A 24,074-nucleotide genomic window follows, 5' to 3' on the forward strand; every position below is an offset into this window, starting at 1 on the left:
GGTTGCCAGATGTGTGGAAAAAACCCCCACAGTTTATGCCTCTGTTACCATATTACAGGAGCTTTCGCAAACTTGATTTATTCTAATGTGATTCAAATAAAACACAACAGGACACTAACAGAAGTGACATTAGGATTTCCAGTGTTTTATGATGTTGAATAACGTGATTGGGCAGCAGTTTGGAACAGCGGCGACGATTGGTTAAGAGCGTCGATTTGTAGTTCCTGAAGGGGTATAGTCGGGGAGTTCTGGCAACCTGGCGCACGGTTTCAGCTGCATCACGCAGGTCTGGTCATACATACTCCGGCGTGTTGTATCTACGTTTGTATCAGGTAAAATGATCAGTGCAGTTATCGTTAAATTTGCCCTACGTAAGACGTTATGCTAAGTATGCGGGCGCTAATTGCATTATGTAGCAACCGGAGTGTAATCCAGTTTTTATCAGAAAACCGTTAGATAGCGAATACTAGCGTGAGCGCTAGCTAACTGTTAACGCTAATAACATGGCGCCGGGTGAAAGGGCCGCTTTTGTTCTTGGTCTGGGTGCGGTAGTGAGTGTGCTAAAGGCCACGCACCCCGTCCAGAATGAATGAGATCCGTAATAACGTATTCATAAACTGGCTTATGCGAACTTTCAAACATTTATTGCATGGCTTTAACATCAGAAATGTCGAATGACTAACTTAGCTACATTGTTGTGTCGCTAATGTTAGCTTGGATCGACTGGGTTCGCGCTTTTTATGAAGCGCTAGCCTCAGATTTATTAGCAAGAAATACGTGGAAATAAGGCAATTGTGAGAGGTACTTGCAATTTTAGGTGATAGGTCAACAACATTATCTTTAGCAGAGAAAAGCTACTATATCGTAATTTTTGATAAACGTTACTGGTTGATATTATTAGGTGGCCGCAAGATGGCGCTGCCAGGTAATACACATTAATCTAAGGCCACACTTTAAAAATGACTGTGGCTATTAAAACCTTAAAAACTTTAACCTTTCTACCTTGTAGAAAATAATTAATGATAGAATTGCACGTGATAGATAAATACGTCCATTGTTTGTGTAGACAGAAAATAAAAGCAAGCCAATTTTACCGAAGTGATACTGCAATAACTGTAAATTATTGGTCCCCTTTTGTGATGAAAAAGAGTTTTCCTGATAGCCGCTCAGCTTATATGTCAGAATTTGCTTAAGGGAGAAACGGAGAAAAGTGCTTCTGAAGTGGAACAAAGATGCATTAAAATTCAGGATATAAATATTAAATGAGAAAATTTGGGATACACACCATGACAAAAGATTGTACATAGTTCCATGTACTGATCTCTCATACTTGGAAAAATAATAATGTATTTCTCTTCAGGGATCGTGAACTGTCATGGCTGATGAGGGATATGTCGTACGCATCAGGGGTCTCCCTTGGTCCTGCTCAGTGGATGAAGTACAGAGGTTTTTCTCAGGTAGGTATTCAAATATTAGAATTTTCAGCAAATCATTTTCAAGCAATCTTAAGTTATTTCATGATATAAATTTCAAATGCAGATTGCAAAATCATCAACAATGGAGGTGGCATCCACTTCACTTACACAAGAGAGGGGCGTCCCAGCGGAGAGGCGTTTGTCGAGTTGGAGACGGAGGAAGACCTGAAGATTGCAGTGAAGAAGGACAGAGAAACTATGGGTCACAGATATGTAGAGGGTGCGTAACACTGCTTACACGTAGCGACTCCTTTGTGAATTGTCTTAAAATGCATGCTCTGATAGCTGATTGTTATTTGTGGTGTGATACAGTTTTTAAATCCAATAATGTCGAGATGGACTGGGTCATGAAGCACACCGGTCCAAACTGTCCAGAAACAGCAGGAGATGGGCTCGTCCGACTCCGAGGCCTTCCTTTTGGCTGCAGCAAGGAGGAGATAGTGCAGTTTTTCTCAGGTAAGAAGGCTCGTGGATCAATTGTAAAACTTATTAAAATATTGTTAGTGAATTTTTTTAAATTCAATTTATTTTTTTAATTTATTTTTTCATCTTCCTTTTCTTGTTTCCTTTCTCCTATGGACACTTACCAATACTTGCATCTGATTTTACAAAGAAGCCAATATGCGATTGGAAAACCATTATAATCTCCTGTATATTACATAATAGTACAGTAAAAGCATTAATGCTTTTGGTGAGCAGTGAGGAAATGACGCCAGAAAAGGAAGCTAGTTGTTTAAATTGAGGAATTATTTGAAGACTTTATGCTTAACTAAAAGGCAGGAATCTTTTATGCAAACACCTTTCCCATCCTTGCCCATCATATTCATCTTAAGCCCATTTTCATCCCTTTTTTCTCTTGAATTAGGTCTGATGATGTAAAACAGTGTATTTGAATGTTGTGTGCCTACTGGTAATTGACTAATGATGGAATGGGTCCCACTCATCACTGATTAGACAGTCTTTTACCCCCGTGTCATCGTTTCTTTTTTCCCCATTTACTCACACCCTTGTCCTATAAATGCATTTTTCTTATACACGTTACACGGCAAGTGTTGCATCAGTTCCTAATTGGCAACCAGTAATTTTACCTCATGTCACCCACCAGGATCTTTATCTCTCTTCATCAACACACCAATACTAGCCCGATGTCCCGCACAGTGCCCTTTTCCATATTCTTCCTCTATCCTCTCATTTCTATTTTATCCCCAAAGTACAATAAATATAAGTCGTTTAAATGGCCAGTCACTGGTTAAAAACTGAACTGGTATGTGTGATGATGTATAGAGTTTTCCATAAGTTTTCTATCTCTCTTTAGAGAAAGTTCTCACTGTGATTGGGCATGTGATTTAATATGTCCCCTGCTGGGGTTATCTGTCCTTGGGTTGAAGGGTTGGAAATCGTGCCAAATGGGATAACATTGCCGGTGGACATCCAGGGGAGGAGTACGGGGGAGGCCTTCGTGCAGTTTGCTTCACAGGATATAGCTGAAAAGGCTCTAAAGAAACACAAGGAAAGAATAGGGCACAGGTGGGGATGGTTGGTTGGTTGGCTGGATAAGTTGCTTTTCTTATGGTGTGCACCCTCAACATGTGAATTAAATGCAAAACGGACACTACATCACCTTTGGCTCATGTAAACATATTAGTAACTGCAAACACATAGACAAATTGCCTTGTTAGATCCAAATACGCCACACATTCACAATGTTCAATGGGAAGATTAGTGCTTGGGCACCATTCACAAGTGTGACATGAAGCGTGAATTTAGAGTCCATGCTTAATTTTGAGAACAAATGGTGTCTCAGCACTAAACATCAGTCCTCGTTGATAAAATGGTAAGGAAGTCTCCCTGGTGGTAAAATCAGAGGGCCACTGTACACACGGATCTGGAGCCCACTGTCACAGGTAAAGCTTAGAGTGAGATGCAGAAGGGCTGGAGCTCTCTCTGTCCCTCTAAAAAAAACAGGACAATGGCTGTCATGGCAAGGACACAGGACGCTCTATTCTATCAGATATATAACACTTCAGGTAACCATAAGAAAAGTGTGAAAAGTCAATAAGGCCCTTATAAATTTGGAAAGCTTGAATTTTGCAACTCAGTGCATAAGTTGTTCTTTATATCTATTAACAACTTGCATTAGGCACTCAAAGATACTACTACCTATGGACTGCACCATGACAGCATCTGATAGGCCAGATTCATCAGTATTGAGCAAATGCAGCTGTGCTCGGTCCATTCCCCATGCCCTCACTGTGGTATCTCTATGCTCTTAGGTACATTGAGATCTTCAAGAGTAGCCGCGCTGAGGTGCGGACCCATTACGAACCCCAGCGGAAGCCCATGGGCATGCAGAGACCGGGCCCCTATGACCGGCCCTCTGGTGGTCGCGGCTACAACATGATGGGCCGAGGGGGATCCTATGACAGAATGCGTCGCGGAGGCTACGGAGGAGGTGGGCGTCATGTGGACTGAAGATGAACTTAAATTAGATTTAGTGATATCATCCTGTGCAATTGTTTTAATAATAACTCTTCTTATGTCACGCGGTGCTAAGACTGTGCAGTAGAATCAAAAGGATTAGGTTCAAAGTCTTTATAGGACCTTTTGTTAATCTCAATTTTAAATATTCAGGTGTATCAGATGGACGGTATGGCGATGGCGGCTCTTCCTTCCAGAGCACAACAGGCCACTGTGTCCACATGAGGGGCCTGCCGTACAGAGCCACAGAGACAGACATCTACAATGTAAGTCACAGGAGCAACTGCAAAATGACCGCAGTGCTGAAATGCTATTTACTCTGCGTACTTTACCTGCAAAATGAGTATTTTTTAATTGCTCGCCACTTTCTTTTCTTACGTTTCCACAGTGAACAAAGAATCCAAAAACAGAGAAACTCGGGTCATGATGGCCTACAGCAAAACTATAAAAACATCCATTGCAAACTCACACAACTCATGCAGTGTAGTCAGTCATGTGCTCAGTACTTCACAAACACGTGTATTTTTGATAAAATGTTCAGATTTAAAACTTCTGTGTCCGGTCTCGTGCACAGAAGCGTAGCTTGTGCTTTCTATGTAAATGCAGAAGTATTTTAAATAATAAGGTTCTTGCTCAAAGCAGAAGTATTGAGCACACAGCTGGATAAATCAGACTTGGATTATACTGCACAAATTGTGTGTGTAAACAGATGTTTTGACATAGTTATGCTGTTATTAAACAGGGCTTCTTTTTTCTTCAAAGTAAACAGGAAGAATACCTTTTTTGGCTTCTCTGTTCACCGTGGAGGCATCCAAAGAAGTTTTATTCACAAATTTAAGGAGACACAGACATTAGTAATTGACTAATGGTTATTTTACAGATGAAGTATTGCTTTGTGATTGTATCTTACACAAATTGTTTAATTTGTCCTTGTTTGTATGTCTTAGTTCTTCTCGCCGTTGAATCCAGTGCGGGTCCATATTGAGATCGGCCCAGATGGCAGAGTAACCGGGGAGGCAGATGTAGAGTTTGCAACACACGAGGATGCTGTGGCAGCCATGTCCAAAGACAAAGCTAACATGCGTGAGTTCAAAATAGCTAACTTAACCACTTCCGCCCCGTGTGAAGATGTTTATCACGACATTCATGGTTTCCTCTCCCTGCCCTCCAGAGCACCGCTACGTGGAGCTGTTCTTAAACTCAACAGCAGGTGGCAGTAACGGAGCCTACGGCAGCCAGATGATGGGTGGCATGGGTGAGTTTCAGTAATGGAAGTCAAGTGACTCTTGGCGTCCTCATGGATGAACATATTTGCACACAAGCACAAAAACCGTGTGACCTTGACGATGCTCGGCTTCGCAAAATCAGCAGCACACATCTATGGAATAACACAAGTCGGTCATGCCCTCCTTAACTGGATATGATGTTTTCTCTCTACAGGGAACCAGTCGTCTTACAGCGGAGGCCAGCTGAGCTCAGGGTATTCAGGTGGATACAGCAGCCAGGGCAATATGGGCGGCTACAGTGACTACAGTGAGTGTCAGCTCTTTATTCATAGGTTTCCTCCACTTGATCTACTCTTCCACACACAGAGTATTAGCGAACCCTCGGACCAAAAGTTTGGCTGTATATTTGTATTTGCTTGAAGGACAGAAATGTTTCTGTGTATGACTCCTTAAGGAACTCCTCGGTCCCATAGTGTCTATTCTCTCTCTCTTGTTAGGTAACCAGGGCGGAATGGGAAGCAGTTACTATGGCGGTGGCGGCGGAGGAGGAAGCAGAGGCTCTATGAATGGACTGGGCGGGGGATGGGGAATGTAGTTTTTTTTTTGTTTCCCTTTATTTGATGTGTTTTTTTAACTCAGCATTTTGCTGGAAGGACTGGAAATGCAAGTCTCACCTAGTAAACATAGGGTAGGGTCAGGTGAGGTTGTTTTGAGAATATTGAGGGGTAGGGTTTGTATTTTTTTTAAGTGGATGCTCTTCGAAGAGAAGTGAGATCATCTGGTGTCAGAGAGAAACGCTGTTTGTCTTCCCCATTCTTCACAGGTTTGACACATCACAGAAACCGTGTCTTAAATTTTCATTACCAGGAAGTGTGGCGTTTTTTGAGTTATCGTTCCCCCAGGGTTAACTCATCCCGTGCTGGTGGCGTTAACGTTAGTTTCAATGTCTGAGTGCATGAACAAAAGAAATCAGAAAATGTTTGGTATCTTTTGATGTTTAGACTTTGTTTCACCTTCTACATAGTGTTTAGCCTTTTTATTTCCAGTTAAAATGTCGATCTGAATTTGAGACTTCACATGGTCAGAGCATGTTTTTTTTTTTTGTTTTCTTAAGGTGTGACTGACTGTCGTAGGGCAAGTGAATTTCAAATCTGCTGACATGAAGGTTTCTACTGCTTCAAATGCTATTTGTATTTCCTGTGCACAAAGTGAATAAACTAGTCTGGAATATCTAAATTGAAATGAACTTTGCAAAAAAAGGAGGCTTTATTCATTTATCAAATATCTAGTTAAAAAAACTTTTGGTCACCATTCCCAAAATGATTAAGAAAATGGCTTCGTAGCAGTTGACACAATCCACAAAACCGTGTTGTAATAATACATTCTAAAATAGATTTGTTAACATTCTAGAGTCATTTACACAATAATTTTGCATGTATCCAGCAGTGGGGCCATAGCTGTAAAAATTGTTAAAGAGTAAATGCATGACAAGTTGGAATAATGTTAAAGTAAAGTTCACAGGCTCATCAGAAGGATCATACAAATGACCCTCAGCAACCTTGATGGACCTCGACATAACCTACATCCACGGTTTGAATTAGGAAAACTACACACTCAGAAATGGTCAGTTCATGATACCATGTTGTAAAACTGATGTTATTCAAGCCCAGAGAAACACTGATCACATAAATATGCTAAACTATTTCAACCTCCAAGCTAACATAGTCTCCTTAAAGTTATAGCCCCCCCCTCCAAATCAAAAATTCATGTTATCCCTCTTAGCTGTAGTGCTGTTTATTCATGGAGATTGTTCTGGTGTGAGTTGCAGAGTGTTGGAGATATTGGACATAGTGTAGAGATGCCCGCCTTCTCTCACATATAATGGTACTAGACTCAGCACTCACCAAAAAAAAAAAAAACATTTGGAAAACTCAACACCAATGTCTCTTTCCAGAAATCATGATCTGGTTACTCAAGACAATCCACAGACCTAATTGTGAGCAGTTTCATGTTGGAACTATTTTCTCTCTATTAAACTGCTTAGAAGAAGGCGTGTCTCAGGGTTCCTATAGCCTTTGGCAAATTAGAATAAAGACTTTAAATGGCATTAGGAATTGAATTCAAGACCTATTTTACAATTGCCGTTACTGAAGGGAAAAAAACAGCTGATATCAATAGCACCAAGTTTCAATTTGCCCAAATATTTATTATAACTTGACAGATTACACATTTTTTTTGTTTCATGGCAGGACAAAGTCAAAACAAAACTGGAAGATACCTGGCATTTGTGGATGTTTAACAGTGTAACATCAGGGGGAAAAAAATCAGAAAATCCTACTTTCCATGATTTAAAATTTTTAGGCCTTTTGAAATATTGATGTAAGACAATTTGTTATCAGTTAAGGCCTTAATTTTAAATTAATGGATTCTGTGCCTTTTAAGACTTTAGAGATCCACATGAACTTTGACGCATCTACTCATGGACGACAGGTATGCGCTTGTGACGGCACGAGGTGTAAATATTAATGCTGTTCTCCTCAGCTGAACTTTAAGCTCAGCGGTGCCGGCGGAGGTAGCAGTAGACGTGCTTCCTTCTGAGCGGTGAGACAGTTAGTGGGTGTAGTTTGGTTGAAAGAAAATGGTTAATACGTGCAACTGCTCACAAAAAGGTCTGGATTATCTTGAGTAACCAGGCAAGGATTTCTGGGAAAAGACATTGCTGTTGAGTTTATCAGATGTATTTTTTGGCCGAGTGCCATCTAGTTCCATTATATTGGAGAGAAGGCAGACACCTCTACGGTCGATATCCCCAACACTCGACAACTCGCACCAAAACAATCTAGATTGATAAATAGCGATACAGATAAGAAGAAAAACATGTATTTTTGACTTGAGGTGAACTATCGTTCAGTCTGCATAAACTATATTAGCTCATCCTATCAGTGTTAAAAGGTGGCCCCTCGTTTTAATACAGACGAACTAATGTTCCTGAATTTCAGGTAACAGTGGAAATGGAACACCAAATCACATTTCCCGAAGATTTGATGACAGGTTTCAAACACAAGTAGTTAAAATCATAGTGGATGAGTATGTGCAGTGTTAGAAAGCTCTCGTACAAACACTGAGGCTGTGGGTGTTTTGTCAGGAACCTGTGGATGAGCTTCTCTGCAGCAGGAGGGAGTGGCACCTGTCGCACACCCGCACAGGCCGAGGGTAGGAGGGTAAGGCCAGCTCGTTACTGGAGCAACTGTTGCAGTAGATGTCTCCGCAGTTTCTACAGTGGTGCTGCAACACAAAAGCACGGACAGCTCGCTGATATTTCTGTGAAAATGAATATTGTAGAAGTACAAACAATGCAGAGTTAACGGGGTCTACCTTTCTGCGAGCGATGGAGAACTCCTTCTCACACTGCTTGCAATGAGTGGCCTCATCGTCCTTCAGCCAGGCGTGGCCCTGATGGAAATTCATGTAAAAGATATGATCTGTCAGGATTTATTTTCAATTTACAGCATCACTTACACAAGTGCATCACTCTTAACGACTTCACATTTACCTTTAGAGCTTTGTTGACCTCTTTGAAGTCTTCCATCTTAAGTTTAGACCTTTGACGAAGATAAAGGCAACACAAAAACCTCATTAAATGGTACACACTATTAACAAAAAACAAAAGATGATAAATGAGAAGCACTGACTGGCTGAGATGCAGTCCCATCTCCTGAAGAGCTTGTTCCTGCTGCTCACATGTCTGCTGCAGCTGCTGCTTCTCATGTTTCAAATCCTGCAGCTCCTGCACCACCAATCCACAAGAAACAAGCACAACAACATATCAGCACTGTACATTATTATTATTATTATTATTATTATTATTATTATTATTATTATTATTATTAATATTACTACATTTACTCACTTCAGAAAAACCTAAATAAGATGAGAAATGTTTTGCTGAAGCTTTTGCATAAACTGAACTACTGCAACTACATCACAAATATTGATATAGTACATATGTTAATATTCAAACAGGAACAATATAAAAAGCAGCATCCAAATCAAAATAATCCTGGAACAGGTTTCAGACAGTACCCATTAAGTCAAATAAACACAAAAACAGCTTTGATAAAGAAGCACTTTCACACATTTTGTACCGTGATTATTTTGTACCTTTATCTGGAAGTTCTGCACATCCTAAACTCAGTTTCGGCAGTCAAACTGCAGAGCACATGTTGAAAACCATTGCACAGGGAGATTAGAGAAGCCTGCAGAGCTGCCTGACCCTAATGCCTGTGTGTGTGACACTGACCGTGTGCAGGCCCTGGAGTTGTTGCAGCTGTGTGCGGAGCTCCACACTGTTGTCCTGTTCCCGCTGGAGAGCTTTTTGCAGGCTCTGTCTCTGTTCCCTCTCAGTGCGCAGCTCATTCTCCAAACCCAGCCTGAGAACAGACAAGAGTCGCGGTGATTTCTAAAAACTAGTTTAAGAATGTAGCTGTGGAGGACCGAAGCTTGAGAATAATGAATTTAAGAACTGTTACCAATAATACAATGCATAACTTGAAGACATCTTACATACATCACAGTTGTTGTTTAATTGACAAATGAATTAATCAATCAGACTTAATGAAGATTATTTGGACTGTCACAAAGTGAAAAAAAACATCTCACTTAATACCTGCAAAACTGCCTTTTTATACTAGTTTGTTTAAATTTGTGTAAGATGGATTCAAGTTAAAAACTAAGCTTATAACCTATAAAAGTTAAACTTCACTTGAAAAGCCAATGATCCTTTTCCATGTACAGATACTGTCTGTGAATTCCTACTGGAGTAACATTACTTCTGATTTCTAACCTAAATTCATTTTGTTTGAGTGTACATTTTTAAAATCTTTCTTGTACTTTGCAGTTATTGTTGGGACTCGTTAAATGAAGGAGCTATGACAAGTGAACCTTGGAAGGAAATTCCTTTCCCCAACAAGACTACTGATTAGGACACCTTCTTCCAGAGTTAAGATTTAATGGTCTTTAAATGACACCAAGTGTGAGCTCACATACTTCCAAGAAGAGCGACTTAACTGCTCCTCAGTATAGAATTAACACATTCCCTAAAGTAGTTTTAAATCTCATCTTAGACATTACTTTCATAGACTATCTTTGTGGTTCCTGCACATTTTTAATGATATATTTTTTTAAAAGATATTCTTTGGCCTTTATTGGAAATTGGAAGTGTGAAAGAGAGCGGGGATGACGCAGCAAAGGGATTAGGCTGGAGTCAAACCTGCGACCGCTGCAGCGAGGACTCAGCCTCTGTACTTGGGCCGCCTGCTCTATCCACTGAGCCACCGATGTCCCATTACCGAGAAATGTTCCTACCTTTGCATAATATTTTACTCCATCTCCATGACTTTATTTAAGTTGTTTAAAATTAGTAGGCCTATATAACGGCTGTGGCTAGAGGTAGAGCGGGTCGTCCTCTATTTGGAAGGTCAGTTGTTCGATCCCCGGCTCCTCCGGGCAACATGTCGAAGTATCCTTGGGCAAGATACTGAACCCCGAATTGCTCCCGAAGCCGCATCATCGGAGCGTGAGTGCGTGAATGATTACTGAGTAGCAGGTGGCACCTTGTATGGTAGCCTCGGCCACCAGTGTGTGAATGTGTGTGTAATGTGTAATGTAATGTGAAGCGCTTTGAGTGGTCAGCACACTCACATAGAGAAGCGCTATACAAGTACAGTCCATTTACAGTCCATTTATAGCAATACAGTTATACAATATTAAACACCACCATTAAACTTCCCAGGCATTTGCAGAAAAAGATACTGCTAGAGCTTGCTAACTTTACTCACTCATTCGACATTCCTGCTACCAACCAGCTGCATAATGCTCAAGACCAGACTGGCACATACGAGTACTTGCAGAAAGTCAAGGCTGCACTACTTTTTGACGAACAGAAAACCGAAGATCCTGTAGACGTCAAAGCAATCTGAGTGTCTACAATGTGGTCTGTATGCATTTATTTTGTGTTAAATACACATTTATTTTATGAACATGTCTAATAATTGTTTTGTGACCTTGCCTGAACCTTTTCAGCATTTTAATAGTTCTCTCCTGATGTGACAGCTCAGTTCTTCCCCCCTGAAGGGGGCGTGACAAGGCTGGTCTGGTCCATGTGTATCACATAATAGTAGTCACCTTTCAACTGTCACACAACGCAGCACTTGATTAGAAATTACTAATACAAGAATCTTATTTGGTGCCATTTATGACATGATTTACAAAAATATGCTGAACTACAGCCAAAACCGTATATATTCAACATTTTTCCAAAATGCTCTGTTTATTCCAAACTATTTCCAGGCCAGGAAGACTGTTTTCCAAGTTTCAGAACTTTTCCAGAAATTTAAGACCGTGGGTACCGTGGTCTTTTATTCCATTTGCAGCACATATTTATAGTCATGCTTTCATTCAGTATAATGCTTTCTATTTGTAGTTTTCCAAATGTGAGTGTCTTTACCTTTGCGTATCCAGGTCAGCCAACTGTTTCTGCAGAGCATCCACTTTTCCTTCGAGCTCCACCCTCATGTCTTTGTCTGACTGATCACTTTGTTTGCGCTCTCGCTCCGAGTTCTGAAGTCTGTGACGCACAAACAACAACAACAAAAAGGAGAATATTAATTCAAAGAAATATCAGTTTAGAAACAAAAACATGCACAACACATACCTCTGCTCTAGTTCAATCATGGCTTTCTCCATTTCATCCATCTTCTGCTCGAGCTGCACAGCCTCCGCCTGCTTCTTTTCTGCCTCTCGTTCTGAGTCCTTCAGACCCACATAGGTTACATTAATATGTGTTCTGTCTGGGTGGCCATACAAGAGAAAGAAACGGTGTGTTCATGTGTGTCTACCTGAGCTTTGTGGAACATTTGCAGGTTCAGCGTCTTGACTTGGTCGAGCTGGAGCCGCAGGGCTGCCAGTGTGTCCTGTTTCTCATGCGTGTCTTTCTCCAGCAGCTTCATGGCCACCTCGATTTCCTGCTTCAGGCCCACCTGGAGCTCCAACTCACGCTCCAGCTCCTGACAGCACGCATTGCAAACATATAACAGGCATGAGTCAAGTTTAGTTCTAGAGTCTGATCAGCGCAAAAACACACTAGCATTACTGAAGTTTCTGTTAATAAGAGGCCAATTGACTCATCAAAAATCACAGAACTCAAACTGCTGGCTTCTGTTCAACTATGTACTGAGTATGAAGACTAATGACTTCATCACAGACGATGCCTCCTCCTCTCCAGCTGCTACCTCCCCATGAAGAAACACAGAGAAGCTCAGTTTTACTGCATGATATATTCTAGTGCTATCGCAAATTGATACCTGACCTGGCGAATACGCTTTTCCTCTTTATACTGCTTCCAGACCACATTGTACATCTCATCCAGGCCCTGTCGAGTCTGCTTGTACGTCTCCAGCTCCACCTGGCTGTCCTGGAGGGCTGCCTGGGAGAAAAGAAGGCAACAACTCACCAAACAGTCTGGATAAAGAGATATATATATAGATTACCAGTGGTTTAGCTGCAGTTAGGGTTGCAAAACTCTGGAAATTTTTTAAGTTGGAAACTTTCCAGGGGTATTATATATAGGTAATTTACAGAAATTATTGGGAAATAAGTGGAATAAAGTATAAAGGGTTATTTGCTCCAGATGTATTTATCATGTCATTTGAAGATAGAAACAAACTTTTGATCATAAGCAGACATAGCAACAATTTTCCAAATAAATCCATTCATTTCTTGAATACATACAATGTAAAATGTGCCATGTCATAAGTTAGAGTAATTTAAACTCTCAATTACCATGCTGCATCTCTCATGGTAACAGCTAGCTAACAAAAACTAGCAGGTGTTAGCAAGTATTAGATGGATTACTTGGCTTTGTGCTATTATCTAATGTTTAAATGAAAAGTCATTAAAAAAATGGACCCCATTACAATAATCTAAACTAACATGAACGCATGTAGTCCTCTGGCTCAGCTAGTGCAGAAGTGTGAACTGCACATGTGATGGGAGAAAGCACTGTGCATGCAGAGTGTTGTAATTTTACTGAACTTCTATTTAATGAGGTGCCAGCAAATTACAGTACCAATGAATGCTGCTGCTGAATGCAGTGCATGGTTATAACTTAAACTGGCATACTTTTAATCATAACATGCCACATTTCCAAAGTCCTGAGCTTAAATTTTCTAACGCTTTGCAACCCCAGTTGCAGTAACTTGCATTTGCTTTCTGACCTCTTCCTTTTTCTGACTTGACTGCAGGATCGTCTCATTCTCCTTTCTTAGCTGTTCCTGTTCTTCCCGCAGAGAGTTGATTCTGTCTGTTGCTGCCGTCAGCTGAGAAAAAAAGAAAACATGCGCTCATCAGTCAGGTGAAACACACCTAATGCAACACATATGACATGTTGACATTGCAGAGGTATGCCTTCTTTGTAGACAGATAAGAGCAATCCAAAAATGTGCCGCGCCCATCAAGTACAAGCGCAATGACACATCAGATCACACACAGTGAAACTAACCTCCTCTACAAGTTTGCTGTTGGTCTTCTCTATAGATTCCATCTTAGCCTGAAGGTCTGTGACAGTGCCACTGAGGTGACGATTTAACTCCTCGATGTAGTGCTTCTGATCCAATATGGCCGTCATCTTGGCATCGCTAAAAGAGCAAGAATAAAACTGTTGAGTGGCTGAGTGTGCATTTGGTCTGCTTGGTATTGAATTATTATCATGCCAGGGGCTGAAGTTCAAACTAAAATAAGAACATGATAAAAAGCCGTGCAGACAAGGTGCTCAATCCATGTGAAAGAAGGCACTCACTCTTTTTTAGTCTCACTGTTGGCAGGGTCTTTCAGATAAAGAGAGAAGTCAATGACTGCCACCTAAATGGGAATGAGAAATGGATCACTGTGTATCCTGATTGACTCGTCTCATTAACCCTTTGAAACCTGAACAAATTGGTTTGATTTATTTCAAAAACATAAGAAGAAGCCAGTGAGCAATTTAACAACACATGGCCCCAAAAAAAAACAAGAAATGAGTTTAAAGTTATGAGAAAATTACCTGAAAATAAGTGACAAAAATAAACAAGAACATGATCTGCAAAAAAGTGAAGAAAATTTAAACATATAAAAATATAAGTATATTTTTTTTCTATAACATAATTTTGAACATATAATTATAATGATTATAAATATTGTTTTCTGGATATTTTCCATAGATTTATGATCATTTTAAGAAAATGTTCTTTTTTAAAAACTTATTTTCAGGTCATTTTTGTCACCTTTTGCTATTTTCTTACAATTTGTTGAACATTTCTTGCCAAATTGCATTTTCTCCATGTTTTTGAAAGAATTAGGACCAATTTGTTTAAGTTATAAAGGGTTAAAAAGCCTGTGAAAAGCATCTGAAGGCGGGAAAAAAACCCAACTTACATCCAGGCAGATTTTAAAGGGTTAAGACAAAGAGATGCAACAGCTGGGATGTGTATGCCCACACAACCTGTTAGCACTCACCTGAGAATCAAGATCCTCCCCTTTGATGCAGAGGTTAGCGTCAATCACATTTAGGCCCACCAGCAGTCCCCCCATCACCGCCCCCTCCTCTTCCATCATCAGCGCTCCAGAGTCATAAAACTCACTAGGAGGAGACAGACATGCATGGAAAACGGGAGTAAAATAATAATTTGGTGGAAGATTAACTATAAACTGACACATGAACATGTTGATATTCTCATATAAGGTAATGACGGTTACTAACCTCAGGAGATCTTTGCGGTCCAGTAAAGCCTTCATATAGTCAGCTACTGTCTTCTGCATGAGTGCTAAATGCAGCCAAGCCCTTGCTCTCCCCAGACCGGTCCTCAAAAGAGAATAAAAGTAATGTTAAACAAACACCAAACAGGTTTACATTGTAGGTATCCTAAAAAAAATAGTTTGCAATAGCATACTTAATGCCGGGTAGGTCTCTGGCACTTGTGGCAATGTTGACAGACTCTGGACACAACTTCTCAACCAGTTCAAGTGGTCCCCATATGGACTTGTTCTGACCAATAAAGGATTTCTTGGCTAAAAAAAACCAAAAACAAAATGAATCTCATCTCATCTCTGCTTCCTGTTGCACTTACATGAAATTGGATCACTTTATACTGAAACTAAATCGGACCGTCTCACCTTTCAGTCCATGTTTGAGGCAATGCTCCAGGACAACAAAGAACTGCTGCAGAGGAGGGTAGTCAGAGTCCAGCGTCCTTCCCAGACTCAAGGAGGACTGAATTAAAACTTTGATGCTCAGCTTCATCATGCTAAGGAGGTTGGATCTCTCTATCACCATGGGATCTTTGGGGGGCAAAACTGTGAAGATGAAAGCCACAGGTTAAGTTAACCCTTTAAAACCTGAATCAGCATCAGCTTTCTTGTGCTGCCTTCAGTCGCCTTTCACAAGCATTTAAAAATGGGGGAAAAAAAGGTAATTGCAACTTGGCATGAAATGTTCATCAAACTAAAAAAAAAAGTCAGTAGAAGGTGACAAGAACATGGCCTGAAAATTAGCAACAAGAAAGAAAGAGAGAATCTTTGGAAAATTATTTAGTAAAAAAAATATCAAGAAAATGTAATTAACTATTATTATAATTACATATTAAAAATTAGGTTACAAGGAAAATGTTAAAGGAAAACATTTTAAATTTTATTTTAGCACTTCTTTCAGGTAATTTCCTGTTTCTGACCTTTAACATTTTTGATACTAATTTCTTGCTCTTTTGGGGTCAGTTCTTGTCATGTTATTCATTGCAGTCTGTCCATGTTTTTGAAAGAAATCAAGTCAGTTTGCTGTAAATTGTAAAGACAATGCAAACTGTATAAACAAAACTGTCAGTCTGTAGATCAAGTAGTGACTGAAAAGGCTCAGGGAGGAGCAAAAGCTTATATATGCCTGTCCTACAGTCTTATTAATTTAAACTACCCTTTCAAAAATTAAAAGAACTCATTCAGGCTAGTAGCCCTTATTATTCCTTTATAAACCCAAAATAGATTACAAATTATTAACTAACTCTAGGTGGCTTGATTAGGATTACAAGGATTTGTTATGTGCTGACGTACTCTGAATGAATCATTAATGTTACGATCACTGTAGAGATGCAAATTCATGTTGAAACTTGATTTTAAATCATTTTAAAGAACCTTTTTATCTTTGCACCTCTTGTCTGCACTTTTGCTAATTTTAATGGGGATTTTTCTTTTAAATATGTCAACTATTTAGTAATTAATTTTGACTTTTATATTTCTTATCTTCACTCTTTTGATGTATCCTTTATCATGTTTTATTGCTCTGTAAAGAACTTTGGATTGCCTTGCTGTATGAAATGTTAAAAATTAACACAAAAGAGACTGAATTAAAGGCCAAGCACAGAGTCATACAGATGCAGGCTTGGAGATGTCATGCGTGCTTCCATCCATGAAATGCAGAAGAAACACCAAATGAAGTGGGCCGGAGAGAAGAGGGTGGCTTGTGCACGGTCACCAAACCTTGAAGTCATGTGTGCTGACAGCTGATAACTGACTAACCGCAGTCTAAGAGGAAGTAGTGAGATGGTCTTTATGTCTTCAGAAATGTTTAAGTTGACTGGGTCAAACTGGGGGGTGTTTTTCTGAGAAGTCACAACTTACCTGGAAGTTTTGCCGAAGTGCTGTTGAGATCATTTTCGGACTCTTTCTCCGCCGGGGAGCTGGCAGCGGATCCCTGTGAGGGGTTTCTCGGGGCAGCGGCGTAGCTCACCCCGCTGCTAATCGTCTCCGTGGCCTTCCGAGCCAGAGACAGGATGGGAGCCGACCAGCTGCTCTCCGCCGCGGCCGGAGCCGGCTTCTCCGTCCGTTGCTGCACGTCGCTGCCGCCGGACTCGCCGTCGGGCGCGGCTTCCGAAACTTCGGGCTCATGTACCTCTTGTTTTGCTTCGCCATCCTCAACAGCTGTGTTTACTTCCCCTGCCTCGTCGGCCATGTTTGTCCCCCCTCCCCTCCTCCCCGAGAGTTCACGTGACCAGACCAGAGCAATCACGCGCGCTGTGAGGACTTTATCTTCTTCTCTGGATTTAAGGGTGGTCAGGAGGTCAGCTTATTTGCCTTTTACTGCCATCTACTGGCTCGAAGGGTCGGCGCAATACTGTAAAAAGCATTAAAACCCGTTCTTAAATAAGTCTATTAACCCTGTGAAACCTGGCCAAATTAGCTTGATTTCGTTCAAAAACATTAAAAATGGGTATGAGCAACTTAAAAAGAAATGACCTAGAATTTGCAGGACGACAAGAAAAACGTTACGAGAAAATTACCTGAAAGAGAGCAAAAAAATGTAGAGGAAGAAAAGAAAAGAAACAATTAAATTTCCTTGATTCTGTAAAATATTTCTAAATATATTATTATAATAATCACAGCTTTAGTTTTCTAGACATTTCCCCATAACCTTCACTAAAGAATAATTATTTCCAAAGTATTAATTAATCTCAGAACTGCCTGACAAGGTAATTAGATGTAATGAGTAAACTAATTAGTGACTGGTCATTCCGCTCCTTTTACAACACACAGACATCATACAAATATTTCAATGACAGATTAAAGATTTGAAAACCTGAAACCTTAACAACTGTTGTGCTGTAGTTCTCAGTTTTTACCACATGGTGGCGCAGATGAGCTGTGCGTTATTTGCCTGTGTCACCTCATATAAGGTGTGTTCATTATTTAGAACTAAAGAAATCCAACAGTCCGTAGAGCTAAAGCTGTTATTATTACTTCTGTAGGCTATTATTGGGTATGTTAGACTGCAAGTGTGAGTGAATGGGTAATTAACAAGTAATTGATGGCTAAAAGTAGGCTAAAATGGTAGAAATTAAGCACAAATAAAAGGGCACATAATTCACATATTTGGAAACTATATGGGCCCATATTTATTATATTTGCTATTTGTTATTGTTGACTTTTTTGTATTTAGTTTCTTACCGATCTATCTATCTATCTATCTATCTATCTATTGCAAGAAAGCAGAGTCAGAGTAAAACCATGATTTACCAACATGAAATACATAGGCTATTAAAGTTTCTAAAGAGCGCCATTCTCAACCCTTTGAAAACCTGAGCAAATTGTCTTGATTGCTTTTAAAAACATGAGAAGAAGGCAATAAGCAACACAAGAAGAAATTACCCCACCAAAACTACAAGAAATTAGTTAAGAGCCACCTGAAAATTATTCTAAAAACAACAACAAAATCAGTGAAAGAATAATATACATGTCTATTTTCTCTCCCTCTCCCCATCATTTTCACCTTTTATAAATTTCTAGCATTTTGAGGGACACTTCTTGCCTTTTCTCTATGTTTTCGGCAGAAATTAAGCCAATGTGCTCACGTTTCAGAGGTTCAAACGCTTGTGAAAGGCGTCAAAATGCAGCACAAGAAAACTGCTGTCGATCCAGATTTCAAGGGGTTAATAGCCTAATAGGAAAAATGACATGTAGCCTACTAAAATATTGATATTTAGTAATATCCACCACTGTGGCCATCAGAGTAGTTCTCATGTGACTTTAATGTGGCCCCATACTGTTGGTGCGCACCAAAGTGATTAACTGTCCATTAATTGATGTAGTAATTAGCGGCTGTAATGTGGTAATATCTTTATAAGACAAGCCCACGCTTTGATCAGAGTCTGTCTGTATGCTCTCATACATTACCACACAGCAGTCTCTTCAGTGCAGTGTCCTGAGCAGCAGCAGCCTGTAGGCGTGGTGAAGTGAGGAGGGCCATAAATACCGCGGAGCCTCTGTCCGGACGCTCCTTCACTCCGCTCCTCTCACACTGGAACATCCAGGACGCAGCAGCCCTCTGAAATAAAACGAAGAGGTCGCAAACAGGCGGAATTAATTCATAAAAACATAAAGAAAAAAGAAAAAAAAAGCGAAAAAAAGAAGGAATACTTAGAACCGCACGGAACAAGTGGAAGGAATATAAACCATCGCATTTGTTTCCTAAAAATCACTGGAAGTTTGGACATCATGAGGATTTTCAGTGTTGTGCTCCTACTGGTTCACGCCTTGGGTGAGTTTCATGCGTGAGATCATTTCTCTCTCTGTTTAGTGATATGTTTATTATACATGTCCTACCTGTGCGACACTGTCGGCTCTGAGCCTCTCCAGCATGGCCGGGCTGTTACATGTCTTGTAAACTTCATAACCTTTAAAGCACCAGTTTTCATGATGCCAGGCTATTCGGGAGCTAATGGGGTCATCTCTCTATTTTAGAGCATGCTTTATGTAACTTGATACATTTATTTTTAACTCATATTCTTGCCTGACATTAGCTAACAGTCTGTCCATGCATGTTGCGTGGGAGACACAGGGAGTAAATGCCAACTTCTATTTGCCTCCTCACTTCATTTCCCTTTCCAAAGTCCACAAATCTTAACTGTCTCTCTGAGAAAAGGCCTGGCTTTCTAGTTCAAGACTGGCCAGTTCCACTGTGCAAAAGTGCTCCTGAGCAAGGCATTCAACCCCTAAGGACCATGCTCTGTATCTTGTGCATTTCCCAACAAAGATCAGCAAAAGCCAAAAATCCCGCCTGGAGCTTCCTTGTGCACAACATGTTTCAACTTGCCCTCAGAGGGTCCTCCCACCTTGGCACACTAACCTGTGTGCACAGATTGTCCCCTAGAGGAAGAGTTTCTGACGTAATTTGGGGGTCTATCCTGGTAATCAAACGTGCAATTTTAACAATTTTTAACCTTTTCTCTTCTCCAGTGGTGTCCAGACCGTCCAGCGGTGCTGCAGTCGACAGGTATGAGAGCGACCGGCAGCGGCACACAGCTATTATCAACTTAGATACGACCAGAAACAGGAGGGTGGAGGAGGAGAGCAGAACCATGAGCGCAACAACAGTGGAGTATGGCCAGGAAGGCGAGGAAGAGGAGGAGTATGGTGATTATTATTATGAAGATGAGGATGAAGATGGCCTGTCCGGAGACTATGAGGAACTGCCACGAGGTAAGACACTTCGTCATTAAAAAAAAAGGTTTATTTTTTTCCTAGCAATAAAAGGCAATAAAGTGTAACTTTTTGGTTCTGTTTATGGTTTAGTTGCCATGGTAAGCAAGCCCAAAGATGCCTCCACCACCCTGGAGGCTGAAAGCACTGAAGGAAAGAGAAGGAGAGGAAAAGGAAGAAAGAGGGGGAAAGGCAAGGGGAAGAAGAGGAATCCTTGCCTGAGGAAGTACAAAGATTTCTGCATTCACGGCACCTGCCAGTACCTGAGGGACCTCCACGCCCCGTCCTGTGTGTAAGTATCAACATCTACGCGCACAACATCTCCACCACTGCAAACCAGTGGAATTATTAAACTCTAAACCGACTTCCTCTCTTCTGTCCGCAGGTGCCACCCGAGCTACTCCGGGGAAAGGTGCGAGTTTTTCACGTTGCCTTTGGAGAAGCCTCAGGAGGGCTACAACCGGACCACAGCTCTGGCGGTGGTGGCGGTGGTGCTTTCGTCCGTCTGCCTCACCATCATAGGCCTTTTATTGTTGCTCAGGTGAGTGAAGTGCACGCAGATTCACTCACAAATACACATCATACTAACACACTTAGATTTTCAAGGGAATTAGCAGAAAATAGTCTTTCTTCCTCAGATTTTTGTATTGATTTTACACCAGTATTGTAGACATTGGGCAAAGGCATATCTAGAATAAACTGGTCTCTGACTCACATACAAGGCAAACAAGAAGAACATAACAAATAAGTAATTAATTTAATAAATAAGACAAAATAGCCTATGTATTTAATTAAATATTTCATTGAAAAATAAGATAAAAAAAATAAAAAAGAGAGGGTGGGGGGGGGTATCAAGTTGTCGTCAGGGTGGATGGTAGCCTTGCTAAATATCTCTGTTAAGTGAAAATCAAATCTTTTCAAGTTTGATGTGATTTCGATCTCCTTAAGCCAACAGAAAATAGTCTGAACAAGCTCCTTTTCTCTTTGTTTATTTCAGGTTTCACAAGAGGGGAGCGTACGATGTAGAGAATGAAGAGAAGGTCAAACTAGGGTTAGCGCCCAGCCACTGAGGAGACAAAGGGAGGTGAGTAGTGAGGAACATACACACTAACAAAAAAAAGATTTTTCTTCCATCTTTGTGGCTTGAATCAAACAAGATTTTTGATCATTGTCTCTTTCTTTGTTTCCTCTTAAGGCAAAGATGTGGAAATTCTACCTCAAAATAGAAAAAGAGAAGTGAACCGCGAGAGGAGGTCCTAGAGGGGAAAAAAGGATCGTACATGAAGAAGGGAACAGAGGTTGTTGTCTGCCTCGACCCCTCTGCTAGACGCTCAGATGTAAAATGGGCAGGTGAACATATTCCTGAAGGCCTCAGAAGAAGTCGGCCCACCTGAAACTGGAATAGTAACGGCTCCGGAAGAGGTTTGACTGGAGATGTGTGACGAGCAGTTAGGCGACGGAAGAAACGAGAAGAAGAAGAAGAAGAAGAAGAAGAAGAAGAAGAAGAAGGAACGTGTCTAGACTCTGCGCTGCTTCTTGACTGTGTGAAAAGAGGTCGTTTCAGACTGAACTGAACAAGATTTTTAACATTTTTTTTCTCAACAGACAGCATTTTGTATTTTCCTGCACAAGGCCATCTTTTTTTTGTGTACAGTAAACGTTATATTTATAATTTTAATTTATTTATTTAAGCTAACTGTATTTATAGAGATTTTAACCACCTTCAACCGTTTTTAAAATAATGATGTTACAGTTGTTTTTATATTTCTTATTGGACGATATTTATTTATGAAACGGAAAAGCAAACAATGCAGAAGCTTCTTGAGATATTACATGAAAAGGGGTATGATGCATCTGATTTCTGGCTTTTATTTTGGCACTCAGATGATCAATAGCACTGTGATTAATCAATTGATCGTTGTATAGATATTTTTAAATTATACAGTTTCACTGAGAGCAGTGCTTTTCAGGGATGTCCTGCTCACACTCACACAGTTACACACATGGAAGCTGCCCAGTACAACCAGTTGGATCTGTCAGCCACTAAGCCTTGCTCGAAGGCACATCAGCGGTGGACTGCTCTTTCACTTCCCCCGCCTTAATGTATCCTGTAAGTTTGGGGATCTTCAGGCCACATTAGTGCCGATACGTTGCACTGGCTATGTATTGATTAAAGGCAACATAGAGACTGTGCACTCAGCGACTGTATTGTTAAGAAACCTTTTAAAAGGGAGTCATATATCAAATGCACTGTAGCAAGAATTTGGTATGAATCATGTTGTCTTACCTTCATTCGAGGAGAAACTCCCTCAGATCTGTGTTAAGCTGTCAAGCAAAAAAAATGTGAATTAAAGTGTTCCACCCTTTCAAATCCTGTCCTGCAGTTTTGAAGTGACTTTATTTATGTGATTTTTTTTCAGAGCAAAATAAAAACAAAAGGACTATCCAAATTTCTGACTCATGTAATTCTTCATTACATCAAACCTTAATAGGGGTCTCAAATGTTAAGATCAGTTAAGTAAGGTCAAGTTTATTTTTGCTCTTTGCTTCACTTCCTGAGTCAAGCCCACACATTAGTGGGATATTTTAGAATGGCAGGTGTGGATAATGATAACACTGCTGTGTTCTTTTGGCCCATTCACGAGCTGTTATTATAGTAAAGATAATATTTTTATTTCCCTTGTCTCTGACGTTTGAGCAGCCGCTTTTAAAAAGCACCTGTATCCTGGCTATTAGTGCTGCTATGTTCAGTGGTCAAAAGGCAAATATTTTTTGAGTGCCGTGTAGATATGGAGTCAGAACGCCTTCTTATTTTATGTTTAACCCCTTGAAACCTGGATTGGTTTGGATTGGATTAGACAGTTTCTTTCGTGCTGCATTCAGATGCCTTTGGCAAGTATTTCAACCTTTGAAACCTAAGCAAAAAGGTTTAATTGTCTTCAAAAACATGGGAAAAGACAATGAGCAAATTGCAAAAAAAATGGCAAAAGGTGATGAAAGAACAGCCTGAAAAAAAGAAGACAGGGAGAGAGAAAAAAAATGAGAAAGAAAAAAAAGAGAAAATTATTTTTAAAAATGGTAAAAATATATTTATGATTATTAAACTGATGTATTCAAAATAAACAACTCAATATATCACATATTCATTTTTTAAATTTTTAGTACTTTTTTTTCAGATTATTTACTTGCCGGTTTTTGTTTTTTACTTTCCGGTTATCCCCTTTAATTTTCAGGTAATTGTCTTGTTTTTACTAATTTGTTGCTAATTATTATGCTCAGATTTCAGAGGGATAAATCTGGTTATCTGGATAGGTCATGCAGTGAGTAATCACTATTTGTCCAATTTTACAGTTAAACACTGATTGTTTGTTTGTATTTAAATGAGTGTTTCCCAAAGGTCTCCCTCCTAGGACCAAATGTAAAAGAAGACATTATCAGTTTCATGTGTTGACACCAGCATCAGCAGACTCACTAACAGATCAATCATAATGACTGCGGTCAGCACTCACTTACCGCTGCGTGTACGTATGCTGAGCCGCTGGGAACAGATGTGCGGCGTGCAGGCCTTGGAACACCTGATGTTCAGCCACAACACATCGTGCCACAGCACCACACCATTACTCACACAACCAACAGATGTCATGTTCAAAGACACACCACCAAGTCTAACATCTGAGACCTCAACCAGCCCTGAATGCCACAGAGTTCAGAGAGACCGCATACGGCAAATACTAGCAGGATGCAACAATGCTGTCATGTATGCCGCACGCAGGTTTAATGGGGGTAAGGAAAGTCAAAAGACCCAGCTGGACTCAAAGGCAGGCTGAGACTCAGCCAAATG

At 40.3% G+C, this 24,074-nt stretch overlaps 3 protein-coding genes across 4 annotated transcripts; 2 read left to right on the forward strand and 1 right to left on the reverse strand.

Moving 5' to 3' along the window:
* Positions 1-209: 209 nt before the first annotated feature.
* LOC121948068 (heterogeneous nuclear ribonucleoprotein H) lies at positions 210-6,421 on the forward strand. Its single transcript, XM_042493326.2, has 11 exons — positions 210-332; positions 1,361-1,457; positions 1,540-1,695; positions 1,788-1,931; positions 2,864-3,002; positions 3,749-3,927; positions 4,107-4,219; positions 4,901-5,036; positions 5,125-5,208; positions 5,394-5,486; positions 5,677-6,421. Exons 2-11 carry the CDS (start codon positions 1,376-1,378, stop codon positions 5,772-5,774), a joined length of 1,224 nt encoding a protein of 407 aa, XP_042349260.1. The 5' UTR covers positions 210-332; positions 1,361-1,375; the 3' UTR covers positions 5,775-6,421.
* Positions 6,422-17,240, reverse strand: rufy1 (RUN and FYVE domain containing 1). The gene is made up of 17 exons (XM_042493325.2): positions 16,880-17,240; positions 15,386-15,565; positions 15,163-15,280; positions 14,973-15,074; positions 14,729-14,852; positions 14,034-14,095; positions 13,737-13,872; positions 13,453-13,554; positions 12,546-12,662; positions 12,076-12,243; positions 11,892-11,989; positions 11,685-11,804; positions 9,480-9,609; positions 8,872-8,966; positions 8,733-8,781; positions 8,555-8,632; positions 6,422-8,464 (listed from the first exon to the last, which is right to left on the reverse strand). Exons 1-17 carry the CDS (start codon positions 17,208-17,210, stop codon positions 8,321-8,323), a joined length of 2,154 nt encoding a protein of 717 aa, XP_042349259.1. The 5' UTR covers positions 17,211-17,240; the 3' UTR covers positions 6,422-8,320.
* Positions 17,241-19,042: 1,802 nt separating this feature from the next.
* hbegfa (heparin-binding EGF-like growth factor a) lies at positions 19,043-22,683 on the forward strand. Of its 2 annotated transcripts, XM_042493328.2 has the most exons (6): positions 19,046-19,292; positions 19,991-20,233; positions 20,327-20,525; positions 20,619-20,774; positions 21,231-21,317; positions 21,429-22,683. In XM_042493328.2, exons 1-5 carry the CDS (start codon positions 19,250-19,252, stop codon positions 21,301-21,303), a joined length of 714 nt encoding a protein of 237 aa, XP_042349262.2. In that variant the 5' UTR covers positions 19,046-19,249; the 3' UTR covers positions 21,304-21,317; positions 21,429-22,683. The 2 variants fall into 2 exon arrangements, with proteins under 2 accessions (XP_042349263.2, XP_042349262.2); XM_042493329.2 differs by lacking the exon at positions 21,231-21,317 and having other exon boundaries at positions 19,043-19,292.
* The last annotated feature ends 1,391 nt before the right edge of the window (positions 22,684-24,074 follow it).

This window comes from Plectropomus leopardus, chromosome 8 (genome assembly GCF_026936395.1).
Source record: "Plectropomus leopardus strain MGB_pleo_1.0 chromosome 8, ASM2693639v1, whole genome shotgun sequence".
NCBI classification, from domain to species: Eukaryota; Metazoa; Chordata; class Actinopteri; order Perciformes; family Serranidae; genus Plectropomus; species Plectropomus leopardus.